The sequence below is a fragment of the Poromitra crassiceps genome (assembly GCF_964638095.1).
Source record: "Poromitra crassiceps genome assembly, chromosome: 1".
Taxonomy (NCBI): Eukaryota; Metazoa; Chordata; class Actinopteri; order Beryciformes; family Melamphaidae; genus Poromitra; species Poromitra crassiceps.
The window spans coordinates 69,698,989-69,715,335 of record NC_139623.1 but is presented as its reverse complement, the minus strand read 5'-3'; the positions used below and the strand labels follow the sequence as shown (position 1 = coordinate 69,715,335).

General features: G+C 42.6%; 1 protein-coding gene across 1 annotated transcript in view; it reads right to left on the bottom strand.

The window, feature by feature from the left end:
* Window positions 1–283: 283 nt before the first annotated feature.
* ubl3a (ubiquitin-like 3a) overlaps window positions 284–16,347 on the bottom strand; it is a 122,103-nt gene continuing 106,039 nt past the window's right edge. The window contains exons 3-5 of the mRNA XM_083641920.1: window positions 4,756–4,842; window positions 3,029–3,106; window positions 284–1,967 (exon numbers count right to left, since the gene is read on the bottom strand). Coding sequence (XP_083498046.1) covers window positions 1,915–1,967; window positions 3,029–3,106; window positions 4,756–4,842 — 218 coding nt within the window. The 3' untranslated portion in view covers window positions 284–1,914. The remainder of the gene's footprint in view (window positions 1,968–3,028; window positions 3,107–4,755; window positions 4,843–16,347) is intronic.

Here is a 16,347-nt window from a genome sequence, read left to right as displayed (position 1 = left end):
CGATTCTTTAAAGCAAAGAAAAACAAAGGATTACATTAAATTATGAACAACTGAAAAAAAACAAAAAAAAAACAAAAGAGCACAGAAGAGAGAAAATAAAAGGATTGATTTAGGGAGGTTTTGCTGCTGTTAAAAAGACGTTGTCAGCGAGTGACAGTGTGAACAGGCTAGAAGCTAACTGCATACACAATCGTAGACTAAACATCAATATACTGTATATCAACAAGATCTAGAGTCATCATGTTCTATATAAGATTCATATTAAATATATTCTACACGTTACCCTTGTTTGGAACATTATTCCCATTGGAAAAATATAAAATAAAATAATACACTTTTTTTTTTTTTTTTTTTGTACATTTTGTTTTAATCCGACGAAGGAGCACATGCTTCGGTTGTGCAAAATGGACTTGCTAACGACGCAGAGGGAGAATACAAGGAGAATTAGGTAGAGAGCAAAGGAGCCAATTAAGAAAAAAGAATGAACATTTTATTCCCAGTTCATTTCCCTGCTTGGATAATAGCAATAGTCAGTGAGATCCTTCACAACACTGGGTTAAAAAAAGAGCGCATTGAGCCTTTCCTTATCTCCTATGAGAGGGGGAGGGGCTTAGGAAATAGAGAGATGGAGAATGGGACGGGGCGTCAGGGAGGGAAGAAAACTGACAATGGTTTTATGAATCACAACACTGGTCGGTCAGTAATATGCAGGGACTGTCAAAACACAGTCACAAATGTCATGGAACAAACAAATGACCAAAACAACAACACCGGTTGTTTGTTTGTTTGTGTGTTTGTTTGTTTGGCATCAGCTAGACCATTATGAGCGAGTGAGTGGGATCTGTTGGGTCTCTGCAGCCAGAAGGAATCATTACTCCCCCTGTGCACATGCAGAGGAGGGCAGTAAAAAGGACACAGGTGTAGGTGTGTGTAGGCGTGTCCTGGTTTGAGTAGTCTGATCAGGCATGTCTAAGCTTACATCTGCTGCACCAAGGGAGATCACACAAGCACATATGGTTGGATGTGTAGAGAGGGTGTCATTGTGTGTGTGTGTGTGTGTGTGTGTGTGTGTGTGTGTGTGTGTGTGCGCGCATGTGTGTGTGTGTGTGTGTGTGCGTGCGCGCGTGCATGTGTGTGTTGGAAGAGCTGTTAGTGGTTAGAATTCTCTGTGGTCTGTATGCGAGAACAAGGCCACACACACAAACTTGGGGACTGCATTACTATGACAACCAGTACAACACACTGGCTGGGGTTGGCTAGACAAGGGGTGTGTGTGTGTGTGTGTGTGTAAGTGTGTGTGTGTGTGTGCGTGTGTGAGTAGGGTATCTGTGCGTGTCTGGAAGAAGGCTTAAAAAGGTGTGCATTGAAAAAAAAAAAAAAAAAAACATGCAAAACTTTGATGATCCAGTTCCTTCCTCTAATTTTCTGTTATGGCAATTAATTAAGTACAACAAAGGAATCAATTCTATCATGAATCAATATCATAACTCCGAACTCTGTGTCCTGGATTAGCCTGAGCCTGCTGTCTTAATGTGTGTGTCAGTGTGTGTGTGTGTGTGTGTGTGTGTGTGTGTGTGTGTGAGAGAGAGAGAGAGAGAGAGAGAGAGAGATAGAGGGAGAGAGAGAGCGAGAGAGATAGAGGGGGAGCGAGAGAGCGAGAGAGAGAGAGAGAGGGGGGGGTGTATGTGTGTGTGTCTGTGTGATAGAGAAAGGGGGAGAGAGAGAGGTCTGTGTGTGTGTGTGTGTGTGTGTGTGTGTGTGTGTGTGTGTGTGTGTGTGTGTGTGATGTATGCGTGCGCACATCCTCATTGTGGACAGGCTCCAGGGACAGGGGACAAGCTCATTAGGTCCAGGACGGCGAGGACAAGGAAGAGGACGAGTAGGGTGGAGAGGGCCGATGGCGGAGGTGTGTATTTACAGAATGACACAGCAGTTACTCTCCCCGGTCTTCTCTCTGTTCCGCTGACCTGAGAACACAGACACACACACACACACACACACACACACACACACACACACACACACACACACACACACACAAACACACAGACACGGACACACAAATACATCAGAGTCAGGGCAAAACACACTTAATCACTAGACAGACAGAAACGTCGCTAGTTAGATTTATTTCACAAGATTAGATTGTATATGTCACACAACTAATCTCAGGTCAATTTAACATGACCTGAGACTAGATACAGTACAATTACGCACTACGATTAGATGAAACCATGATACGCTGCAGTAAATACAACTTCAATGCACCGATCCACATTTTTCACTTCCGATCTGATTCCGATACCTGAATTTGGATATCTGCCGATACCGATATTATTCCGATACCAATATTTTTCTTGAATACACAGTATGGGCAAAGATTTGGCCAATTCAAGATTTTTTTTAAATATACCTTGCAAAAAGCAGACAAAATTAAGAAAATATACAAGGCAAAGAAGGATACTATTATAGATGGGCAAATTACGGCCAGTGGCCCTGTGCCGCCCGCGCTGGAATTGCAAAAAATAAAATTAAAATAAAAAAATTGCAATTCCGATCTGATCCCGATCCGTGAATTATGTCGGTATCGGCGGCACCCGATACCGATATTGGATCGGATCGGCCCCATCGCTAAACAAAGTCTACAATGTAAACATCCCTTTCAAAAAGCTCATTAGAAAGTGAAAATAATATCACTTTGATTGAGAGCTTGAGAAGCTGTGCTGAGAAGCCATCTCATTTGTGATTCCTACAGCATCCCTACCTACTACTGTACAGTCTTCTAAACATCTCTTTCCAAACATCCATCACATCATGTGACTCATATGAGCAGCACCTTCTAACACAATGTGCAGTATCCTGTGGAGGCACTTGAGGGAGCCAATTATTTGCACCAGTGGCTGTTTCTCAAAGGAAAGCCGTGTGTAGAGAGGAAGAATGGACCGAGAGCAGAGCGTTTAGACTTGTTTAGCGTGTGAAAGGCCTTCTGAAAGGGAAAAAACGCAGGGTTGGACCGAGCGCCGGTTACCTTGGGAATTGGGCTCAGGCAAAGTCTCTCTGGCAACTAAATGCATCACTGTGGTCTTCCCCAGGGGCAGTTTGAGAGCTGGAGGGGAGAGAAAGTGTCGGCGAGAGAGAGAGGAGAGAGAGAGGAGAAAGAGGGAGAGAGAGAGAGAGAGGAGAGAGAGAGGAGAAAGAGGGAGAGATAGAGAGAGAAAGAGATGAGACAGAGATGTACATGACTGTAGAGGTTATTCAATGAGCCATATCCACATTTCCAAAGTCACACAAGGTCATCCAGCATCAGTATCATCTGAATCATCAACAAGCCTGTGTGCTGGCATGCATGTGTTTGCAGTACAGTGTGTGTGTGTGTGTGTGTGTGTGTGCTGGCATGCGTGTGTTTGCAGTACAAAACCAACAAACCCAACCAGCACTGTTTTAGGCCATGTTTAGACGACAACCGTCTCTGCATAAAACGGCAAACTAGCGTTGCGTCCTCACCTTTTATTTCGCATTAACACACAGCTGGTGTGATAACGATTTGCGTGCAGACTGTCAGGCTGACTGAAGCCGCAAAAGCGTCAAGTGAGCCAGAATAACATTGAAACTTCTGGTTAAAACCTTCACAATAATGGTAATGAAATAAACTAATAGTCTTATTGATGCATGTCGCAACGTTTTTTTGTGTGTGATCCGAAATACACAGAAGACACATAGAACACAGACAACTAAAAGTCAATTTTAACACGCAGTGAGTCGACGACCCTGATTATTATTTACCCAGTTATAAAATACGGCTTTTATTTTGAAGGTAAAAACGCCTAGCTTCCCCTATTCTGTCTGTTTCTTACGGGCTTGATTTAGCTTTGTGATTAAAGTTTTTAAATGAATATTCCACGCGTCTGACACAGAAGTCACAAATGGTAGCCTAATGCAGGGAGCGTCGGCGTGTAAACAGGGCCTTAGTTTGCCTTGTGTTCCAGGGAGGCTAACGTTCAATTCAACCCTAAGGAGCATTATAATGCAGCACCGTCTGCCAATACTTGGAACAATTCTGTGAGGAGTTGTGGGCGTTTATCTTTTGGCTGGACTTGAAGAGGATGCTGTCATTGTGGATTCTGTGTCAGCGTGCAAACATGTTAAAGCAACGATAAGGGAATAGAATCAGATAGATGGCGGTAATGGGCTGAATGTCAAAGGGTTAGGGACAGGACAGCCATATCCCCATTAACCACACAAACAAACGCTCCCATCAAAATGGGCTTAAGCACCAACTAAAAGCCTCAAAGCCTAACAGCCTAACAGCCGCTTCAAAACAAACCACCCCCTCTTTTTTTCTCCTCACTTACAGCGCACAATTTCACACCTCCCCCCTCTCCCCCCATTTTCTTTCTTTCTTTCTCTCTTTCTTTCTCTCTCTCTTTGAGGTCTACACAAACACCCGTCTTCCCCCTTTCCTGACCGGTCTCTTTCTGTATTTCCTCTCTCCTCCCTCTCTCCGTCAAAGCGGGTTTGTCCAGAGCACTGAGGTACCTCTGTTCTGCGGCTCAGGAAGAGACAGGAACAGCAAAAGAACTTTCCAGCAACGTACTGCTGTGTGTCAGGAGTTTTTTGGGGGTATATTTTCATATGCATAATGTGCATGTGTTCATGTGTGTGTCCATGTGTGTGTGTGTGTGTGTGTGTGTGTGTGTGTGTGTGTGTGTGTGTGTGCGTGCGTGTGCGTGCGTGTGCGTGCGTGTGTTTTCTCACCTCCTAGCGTTACATTGCCGTGTAGAAAACGGCCTTGGTAGATCAGCCTCAGAATGTTGGGGCTGCTGACCTGTTCTTCCTCCCAATCTGAAGGAAAAAGGCAGAGAAAGTCAAGTCAAGTCAAGTTTATTTGTATAGCCCTAATTCACAAGCATGTCTCAGAGGACTTCACAGAAAATATGTCTAGCTAAATCTAGCTGACACAACAGTAACAAATTACAGTAGTAATAATAAGATGGTTGAACAATCATATGATAGAGAAAGGGGGGATGGAATGTGGGAGAGGAGAGAACAGGGAAGGGAGGAGGTGGGGGGGGAGGGAGCAGGGGGATGTGGGGGAGGAGAAAGCAGGGAAAGGGAGGTGGGGAGTGAATGGGAAATGTGGGGGAGGAGAGAGCAGGGAAGGGGAGGAGGTGGGGAAGGAGCAGGGGAAGGGGGAAAGAGGAGAGAGCAGGATAGGGAGGAAGAGGAGCAAGGGAGGGAGAACAGGGGGATGTGGGGGAGGAGAGAGCAGGGCAAGGGAGGAGGTGGGGAGGGAGAGGGGGGGATGTGGGGGAGCAGGGAGCAGGGGGCAGGGAAAGGGAGGAGGTGGGGAGCAGGGAAAGCTAATCTACAGCCTAGTCTGCCCTGTTCTATTCTACTCTAGTCTGATCTTGGCCTGAACACTATAACCCCCCCAGTTCAGAGGATTCCAAGTGGGAGGATGATGGAGATGAGTTAAAAAGAGAAAACATATCAAGGACCCCTAATGTAGTCCACATTCATGTGCACTACATTAATGTAGTCCACATTAATGTGCATTACATTAATGTAGTCCACATTAATGTAGTCCACATTAATGTGCACTACATTAATGTAGTCCACATTAATGTAGTCCACATTAATGTGCACTACATTAATGTAGTCCACATTAGGGCCACTTGATTTGATTTTGCCTCTCAGACCCAAATCTGAGAATATTTTATGATATGATTTTGTCCAGAATTCCATGACTATCTGTATGCAGGTAGAGAGAGAACAGTGAAACTATGACCAAAACAATCATTCTTCTACATTCTCTATTTGTGTTAACTTCTTGTAAATGAAATAATGCTGAAGTTGAACAATTCATCAATTTGCTGGGGACCACTGCTCTACATCTCTTCATCTAATGTTCCACCTTCTCAGTGTCATACTCCTCTTACCTGTCTCCCATGCAACATTATCATCATCATCATCATCATCATCACTATACTGCATACACAGGGTATCTGCAGGTTAGGGTTAGATGCACCGATCCACTTTTTTCACTTCCGATCCGATTCCGATACCTGAATTTGGATATCTGCTCATACCGATATTATGCCGATACCAATATTTTCTTTGAATATACAGTATAGGCAAAGATTTGGCCAATTAAAGATTTTTTTTTTTAAATATACCTTGCAAAAAGCAGACACAATTAAGAAAATATACAAGGCAAAGAAGGATACTATTATACATAGGCAAATTGCGGCCTGCGCTCGAATTGCAAAAAAAAAAAAAAAAAAAAAAAAAAATCCGATTCCGATCCGATCCGTGAATTAGTGCCAATATCATCACCCGATACTGATATTGGATCGGATTGGCCCCATCCCTAGTTAGGGTTAGTTTTTGAAGATCTTTTTAGTGCTTCCTGTAATTGAATTTAAGACCAATTTAAAAACCAAAATAAAGAAACAAAGCGAGCAAAACAAGCCAATTCCCAACACAGCTAATGAATGTACTTAAGAACTGCAAGAGACGTTTCGCCGCCCATAATGTACTGCGTAAGCAAACTGCAACTACAAAGTACAACTAGGTGTGCTTTGTAAGATCTGTTACGCAAGAGTGAGAGAGACGCGAGGAGAGAGAGGGAGAATGAGAGAGACACGAGGAGAGAGAGGCTGCAGAAGAACATGAGGTGAGACTGGGGAACAGCCAAAGACAAAAGAGTGGAGAATGGACGCAGGAGAGAACAGAACAGAGGGAGGAGCAGCGAGGCAGCAGAGTCTGGCCACCAGATGTGTGTCTCCCTGACTCCAGTACAAGGTGTTGTTGGTACTGAACCACATGTGTATCTTCCTGACTACAGTACAAGGTGTTGTTGGTACTGAACCACATGTGTATCTTCCTGACTACAGTACAAGGTGGTGTTGGTACTGAACCACATGTGTATCTCCCTGACTACAGTACAAGGTGTTGTTGGTACTGAACCACATGTGTATCTCCCTGACTCCAGTACAAGGTGTTGTTGGTACTGAACCACATGTGTATCTTCCTGACTACAGTACAAGGTGGTGTTGGTACTGAACCACATGTGTATCTCCCTGACTACAGTACAAGGTGGTGTTGGTACTGAACCACATGTGTATCTCCCTGACTCCAGTACAAGGTGGTGTTGGTACTGAACCACATGTGTATCTCCCTGACTCCAGTACAAGGTGTTGTTGGTACTGAACGGCGGCTCTGGCTCTTCAAAGGTTCAGTCTAGGAGGAACACAGGGTGGTTTCCCGACCGGCTGGATTGAAAGGAAATTGCCCCCAGGTGCAGGAAGAGGCTGGACATCTATTGTACCGCTAGAATTTATCGCCCTGTTTCTTCTGTACTTTGGGCTGGGCCTACAGGGTGTCTACGCTCTTCCCCGACCGGCAACATTTATTACAATGTGTTATGGAGCTGCCACACATCCAGTGCAGCAGATGAAACGTTCTTCAGAGAACACGCTGCAGTCTGCTCACACGCAGCACAGCAGGCACAAGAACATCAAGTCAATGCTAGCAGTGACGTGCAGGTGGTTTGAGGAGGTGGAGTGTTTTACAGAGGGGATGTGGCTGCACTCTATGATGTGATGTCAGCTCTCTGGCTCCCTACTTGATCAGCTGACTTCCTCTCCTCCATGGAGAATGCAGTGCCGTTAGATCACCTGGCTTGCTAGTTTACATTTGTAACAAACGTGTTGGCAAACGTAGCTCATAGCATAATATAGCTCTCTGCTTATGCCAGAATATACGTGTGTATTTGTGTGTGTATGTGTTGGAGCCGAAATTATGAATTTGTCATTAATTTTCTTTTATTGAATTATGCTTTAATCTTTAATATACCGTAATGAAATATAGGGAATGTATACTATTGGTGTTGTGTGAAATGGTTTCAATTAGACATTCCTCCCTCCCTTCTCCCCCCCTCCCCGCCCTTCTTTCTTTGACAATCAGCTGAGTGGTAATGCTGGTTGATTTAAGCTGGTATGAAAAGAGAGGTTTGGAGAGTGGAACTGTAAAAGAGACTTGGTTCTTTGGATGTGTAGCCACACGGTTTTTGACTGCTGTACAACAGTGAATTTGAGTTATATTTAGTCTTTCATTTTTTGTTACTTTGAACTACATCCTTGTGCTCGCCATGACCTGGTAAGAGCAATACATTGTTTGTGGGAAAAAAGAAGAAAAATACAATGAAACTAACCTGAATGGAAAAGGAAAATAAATATGTCAAAGGAAAAGTATGGACTCTTGAATGTTGTTTAAGCGCGTCAACCCAGGTGCATTCCAAAGGACCAGAAGGGAGCAAATATGTCGGTTAGAAAATTGCTCTTTTAGTATGTATGTGTGTATTTTAGGGTAAAGGAGCGCATTTGCCAACTCCGAAGGTAAATGTGTAGATATCAGGTTAATGTGAGAGTCGCAGTAGTGTGAGGCTCTCTCAGTCTGCTGAGGGTATATGTACAGTATCTGTACCATAATGACTTCATATTGTGCCACTGTCAAATGATAAGAGTTCTGCACCTGAGGGTCTTTTGATGAATTTGAGTCAGATTAAGAAATGCAAAAGTTTTTGTTGTAGTACAGCTACATTAACAGGCTATTGGCCTCATGGAGTTATGTTACGGCAGAGTCTCTAAATTCACATCTAAGGAATCTAAGACAGCCTGAGTATGTTTTGCTCATCCACATGCGTTTACACATGGATGGAAGTAGTGCAGGTAGTGCATCCACTAACTGGACTAAAATACTCAATCAATCAGGCGGCAATTACTTGATTGAACTACATCTACGTAATACTCAGACCATCAACACAGCAACGTCTGATCTGCCTTCCAACTAGGGCTGGGTTAAAAAAATTGATTCTCCGATTTTTTATCGATTTTCATTTTAATCCTCGATTATCGATTCATATGTCCAGAGATCGATTTTTTTTTATAAAAAAAAAAAAAAAAAAAAAAAAAAAAAAATTACTAAACAGGCTAAAATATTGTGCTGTGTGTGGTAGTTGAAACATAGTTTCAAGTTGACGTTTAATTATGTTTGTAGTTCAAACAAAAACATAAATACTGTAGGCTACATGAATGGAAATGTTTGATCATTATTAACTCATTCAGTGCCAGCCACTTTTGGAGAACGGATGCTCCCAGTGCCAGAGTTTTCAGAGCGTTTTCAGTGATTTCTCGAGGCCCACAGAATATTGTGTGATATTACTATGTAAACACCGAACACGCACAAGAACGAGCTGGCTCTATTGTATCATCAGCAAAAAAAAGTTTATTGATACCATTTTCCGTTCTTTAGTTATGAGCCGGAGAAGATAGGTTGTTTTCAGCGTTTTCAGGCTTTTCAAATTATTAGCTGAGATAATCCGCCTTTTGTGAAATGCAGCATTTCAAGCACATTCACTGAGTCTGAAGATAATATTTTCTGATGTAGTGACGTAGTTGTTGTGTGATGCCCTGCGTGCACCCCCCCCCCTCCCCCCCTCCCCCCGTAAACTCCTCCCCACACTGCACACAGCCTCACGCAACCATTATATTTTCGGAGTGCTGCATTTGTGTGCTGCTGTCGGCTCTCAGCGCCACAGCAGGGAAGAGCCAACCCGGATTGCTGAATGGTTTGGTGTCAGGGGCTGCTTTCCTGGCTGCTAATCGGTTGGAGAAACTATACAGACAGACAGACAGACAGACAGGGACAGAGGGGCTCAGTTGTGAGCGCGGATTGACTCCTGTTCGGAGCCAATGTCAGCTCCCGCGACAGAGCAAATGGCTCTGGGAGCATGCATCGGGTTGTCTTTGATCCACGGCTTTTAGGCTGTTTCTCGGACCTGTCTCTAATCTGGACTGCACCGAGCAAGCACTGTCGCCACCTAATGAGTCCGTAAAATAGGTTATACACCTCCAATAGCTACTATAGTTGTACAGGAGCTGCGGAAGGCTTTGATCGACGTCCCACCGTCAAAAAACGCATTGGACGTCGAAGGACGTCCGTGGCATTCTACGTCACTATTTAATTGGACGTCGAAGGACGTCCATGGCATTCAATGAGTTAATATCTACTTTTAGAAATTATATAGGCTGAAATCAAATCACTGTGCATAATTGTGAAAGTGTCTTTATTGACAGATGAAAAGGCTGTTATTTACCCTTTGTCACCACGTGGTGAGTAAATATATGTGTAACTAAAACCATTAAAATTGACAACAGGTCTGCAACTTTTTTTCCCCATGTATCTACTTGGCTGGTTGGAAACCCGTGTTACATAACTGGACAGTCATGTAATTCAGGGTACAGCTCAAAAACCACGTTTTGGTATCACTAACCAAATCAATATTGAAAATTGATCGAATCGGAATCGAATCGAAATTAATCGATTCGCAACCTTGTGAATCGGAATCGAATCGATTCTTGAAATTTGAACCAATACCCAGCTCTACTTCCAACAGTTAGGCACACGTGCCATGATGATGCCAATGTGCACCAGTTTGGCAAAAGAATCATTGGCTTCAGATGTGCAAACACAGGGTCTGCCTTTGACACTTATCTGATGTAAGGTTACATGAATGAATACACCGCACCTCACACAGCTCATGTTACTACACGACAATTTGAGGTAATTTGTCCACATGGTACATCACATGGTACATCACATGGTACATCATCATACCCAGAACAAAGCCAGTAAAAGCAGCAGTCCGTTAGAATTAGTTACAAGGTCAATTCAAGAAGTTGTTCATGGGAATTGAAGGAAATTATGTGACATGAATTAAGAAGAGGATTATGCAAATGGTGTGAATATTCACAAATTAACTGAAGATTCACAATTTAAGTCAAATTTTCACAATAGTACAAGTTATACTTAAACAGATATTGCTCAATAAAGAACAGACATGATCTGTAGATGATGATTTTTTAACCTATGATGAAGCGAGAGTTTATGTCCAGTGATATGTATAATCAATTCATAGTTGTATGCAGAGGTACATGTGGTAGATTTATTTGAACTGATGGGCACATTGCCAGAATCAGCAATATGTACTACAGACCTGCACGTATTCTGGTTCTGGTGATTGAAGTCAGTATGATGTTTTTGGAGGAGGTGGTCTAAATCAACAAAGAGTGATGAAATTAATTGTTGATATGCTGAAGGAGTGTTTTTGTTTCAGTTTGGGTAGAGTTGATGACAAACATTTTTGGTCTATGTGATTAATTTTTGAATAGGTCTCAATTGTGAAATGCTGGTAAGTGAAGAGGTTTTGAATATATCTGGTATACACATGGGATACACAGATGGGATGGTTGGTGGAAATGTAGTTGCTTGTGGATGCTGTGTGTATGTATATATGTATTACCAAGCTTATGTGTAATGATCGGAGCAATGCATTGAGATCACTTATATACACAACGGGACCCCGACATTGCCATATTCGAATGAATGACAGTTGAATGATGAGCCGGAGAGAGTATTGTGAAAAGGGGGCGGAGACACTGAAGGCTGAAGTCATCTGTGTTGGCTGAGAGGAAAGTGGCCAGTCAGGTAAAATTGGCACAATCTGCGGTGGGCCGGCTCTCGGGTTGGAGGATCTGAGAGATGACCCCAAATAGCAGAACCAAAAGTGAAAACCAGTGTCGTCCCTGTATGCCCCAAGCCAGAAGAAGTTCTCTCTCTGCACCGGAAGAGCACAAGAGTCAACAGCATGGGGGTTGGGTATATGCCAAGTGCTCCAGCCCACACACACACACACACACACACACACACACACACACACACACACACACACACACACACACTGATACACACAGACAGGTGGTGAGTTGCTGGTCATTATCTAATATATATACATATATATGCACACAGTTGTTCCGTTATTTAAATTTTGTTATAATTACTTTATATTTAGTCGTTATTTTGTCATTTTATTATTTTTTATATAGTCTATAAAGAACCAGATGCTTGATGTGTTTATCCCCAAGGGGTGGAGAAGGAAATAGATGGAAATAGCTCACTGGAAGAGTGGGTGGGGCCCATGAGGTTGTCGTCATCAAGATAGTTTCAGGTTAATTTTTTATTTGAAAAAGCAATAGCTATGCTTAAAGTACAGTGGGTTAGAGAAATAGGTCTATAAGGGAGGGAATGAGGATTGTATAGACATATTTCTCTGAAAAGATTGTGGTTTTATTTTCAATTTTCATTGTTTAATATCTTCATTTTTTATTATTTCATTTTATTCTTAATTTAGCCTATATTTTACAGATTGTAACACCTGTTAATATAAGGTCATATATTCCAATATATAACATTGTCATTTTTATGTCATGAAAGGGAACGGCGGTTTCACTTTGAGCCAGGCATGTGAGTATGCAAAAATCCATTGTCCAAACCCAGGTCTGACCTAAATGTCAGAAAGGGAGGATATGTGGAAGAATTTTTGGATGACTCATGCATGGAATAGGTGAAATAGGCGTTTAGGCGTTTCTAGGTAAAGTGGTCAACAACAAGGTCCCTGAGGGACGATTAGCTAGGTGGTGTGGTTTCCTTTCATTGTGGGAACTTGGGCTTTGCGTGCAAAGCTGCCTATAAATGCTCATGTGTGGTAATAATTAAACAGATTCATATCTTCACAGCGACTGAGAAGGTGTCCTATTTATTTCGACATATTCATATAGAATTATCCACGACATTTGCCACTTGAAGAAAAATAATCAAATCAAGTATCCATGTATACCAGGGCTCCAGACTAACTGTTTACACTGGTGCACCGGTGCACCTTACTTTTTAATTTAGGTGCACCAGCACATCATTTAGGTGCAGCCAGATTTTTCACCACGCCTTTTGGCACCACAATAATAGATTTAAGCGTTACCTTCTTTGTCATTTTGTATACATATTGGCAAATTATTAAATGATACGCTCAAAGATTTTCATGTCAATAAATGTCTGTTAACAGGGCTTAAAATTCGGCGCGGGATTGCGAGATTCGCGCATCTTTTTGGAAATTCATTACTTGGCGGAATTACCTCAACACAATTGTGTATCAGCTTTAAATGTCCAATATATACAGAATTAAACAAACGACCAGCAGCATTCAAATGTGCAAAAACATTATATTTATTGAAATGTGGTGATCATGTCACATTACATAACGTTATGCCCAAATGGTCTACTGCCCAGAAGCGTCACTTTACATGTTTGGTAGGGAATTATTTTCATTATGTTAAACCAACATTTATCTTCCATAAAGCATTAAATCATAATCACAATGCTATGAAGACATTAGCTAATCACCACAGAGCTGCACAGACCAGTTTATCAGATAATTTCCCCGTAAATGTGTCTAGGTGATCAGCTCTGAAGCCCCGGCTTGTATGGTCGCTGCCCGTCCGCTAAAATCCGATTTCGATATAGGTGTTATTTTGATAAACTGACCTCATAACGGGGATCTATACTGTTACGTGTGTCTACTAACATCATTAAAATATCATAAAGATAACACTGTTTCTGGTAGTTTACTTTTAATCTTTTTTTTTTACAGAATATGAACAGACGAACAAGCTCAGACACAGGAAAGGAGGGAAAAAACAAAAACATAATATTAACAGTTATATACTAAAGAGGTTCATTTAGCCTACTTGTATATATTATTTAAAATATTTAATCTATAAAGGCCAGTTAGGCAATGTTTGTACCTGACATGTTTCGACTGCTGTTTCTGCAGTCTTCAACACAGGAACACAGGAGAATCTGAAATCAGCCATCTCAGACTACTGTAAGAGGGAGAACCACCTAATGGACTGGGACGCAGCCAAGGTCATTGGAAAGGAAAGCAAAAAGTTCCATCGGTGGATCAGAGAGGCGGTTGAAATCAGGAAGCGCGCCCCAAAGACTGTCAACCGGGATGAGGGAGCTTACCAGCTATCCCACACCTGGGACACAGTCCTGCAACACCGCCCCCTGCCATCGGATGGACCATCAGACGGCAGGGGGCGCCCCCCCCTGGCACACGCCAGGGGGCACGGTCATCCCACCACTTCAGGTGGGATGAGAAAAAACTCCATATAACCACACCATAGATGACGTCTAGTACTGCACGATTTGGGGGAAAGGTGCGATTAGCGATTAGGGTGGACAGTATTGCGATTGCGATTGTGATTGCGATATAATAAACAAGAGGTACGGTATCTAGGGATGTGCCGGCATGAGTTTTTGATGGTATGATAACCTTGGACAAAAATACCACAGTTTCACATATCACAGACTAAAATACATGAAATATGTTACAATTTAAAATATATTAAAACTAAAAAAATAAAACAATTTGAAATAAAATTATCTTTACAAAAAATAAAACATTTTGAGACATTTGCCTGTCCCAAACATGTAAAAAAGAAACACCAGACAAATAGAAACTGCACTGTGTTACAGCACATAGAAGATGGCTCAGCAAAGTTGCAAAGTTAGTTACATGTCTGTCCAGTAATACTAATGATACACCCCGTTTATTTATTTTGTAGCGACAGATGGCCTTAAATGCCACACTCTTGAGAGAGGCGAGGTAACGTGCATCTGCAGACTTTAACGAGGGACCATGAAGGCGTCATGTGACAGGCTAGTTGAAGCCTGGAGGTGCTGCTGCTCGCAGCTGCGACAGTGTTTTGCTGCTATCAACCTGGTTAATCTCGTTATATTCTTCATCACAGCGGGTCATCCCCACTGTGTACTTAATCGCGCACTAGTTCTGCATAAGCACCTGCAGCTCTCTCCTTATTTTACGGACGTTTTCACTAATCACACGGCTGTTTACATGCGTTTCTGAACGAACGGCTAACTAGTTATTAGCATAGCTTGCTGTTAGCGATCATGGATGTTCTCTCTCTCCCTCTCGGTAGATAATATGTACCTTGCTGCACATAACATTACTTATTTGCGGGAGTCCATGGGAGAAGTCTCCCGCTAGTATTGATGCCCAGTGTGATGGCAGAGAAACGTGTGTTTGCTGCGTCGCGTGTAACGTTAGTTTAGAGGAGGCTCTCACACACACACACACACTCAAAAAGACGTGAAAAAAATAAAATAATCGCACACTTTTGCGGTTATGTAATCGCACGTGCTGACATCGCGATTGCGATTGCGATTTGATTAATCGTGCAGCACTAATGACGTCACACCAACATCACGTGACACCTCTGATGAAGACTGCAGAAACAGCAGTCGAAACATGTCAGGTACAAACATTGCCTAACTGGCCTTTATAGATTAAATATTTTAAATAAAATATTAACAGTTATTGTGATGTGGTGCTACCATCCATATAAAGTGCTCATGTGCTTGCAAGAGACAAGCATGGCATCCCACGCAAGGTGTCCAACAGGAACTAGTCGGGCAGGTCACTTTTAATGGCTATGGCAACTGGCTGTGTTGTGGTTGGGATCATCTGGTTTGCTGTGGCTGGTGTCAATCAAGGAAACCTCGCTCCAAAAGTTACCGTAGTCTTTTTTATCGCCTCTTTTACTCGAAATGGGACCATAATTTGGAAAACGGAGCCCATGAGAGCATGAAAAAGACTTGAAATTGTTGATTCAGACCATAAACTAATTCGAAAAATGTTTATTTAAGACACAGACCGAGAGAGAAGTCGGCTCATTTTTCCATTGAGGCCAGTGTACGTGACGTCACTTCCGTGACATGCGCCCCCGACGGCCTTTCGAGAGAATGCAATTTCCGGATTGGCTTCCTAAATGTACCCAGTCTCTCGCCCACTGGCATGGAGGTACTGCAGGTGGGCCGCGAGTAGTCTACCAACACTCCCGATTTTCATGAGAGAAAATCAATTTGATAAGAAGAAAAGCGCTCCGGAACAAAGTAATGTGCCGTGGAAGCAACACAGACCTTTTCTGGAAGCACACACAACAGAACAAGAAGTGACAGAACAGGCTACCAGTTAGCAGGCTATCAGGCTAAACAGCGGAGCGACAATATTAACAATTAAATAGATCAGCTATCAAGTACAAACAACGGACACGTTTCAGCACACAGCCACCATCAGCTGTTAACGAGCGGCTAATGTTACGTTGCGTTACGTACCTTATGAGAATTACAAGCTAGTCAGTCAGTGATACTGGCCGTCCTCAGAGATATGCAGTCAATGCTCCAACTAGCTCAATGTTATTGGAATACATCTGGGCTCGCTTGATCTAGCAAAAGTAATTAGTCTCACTCTCCACCTTTCTGACTACTAATGAACGTTATCCACGCCACAGTGCTACATAACTAAATGAACGTTATCCACGCCACAGTGCTACATAACTAAATGAACGTTATCCACGCCACAGTGCT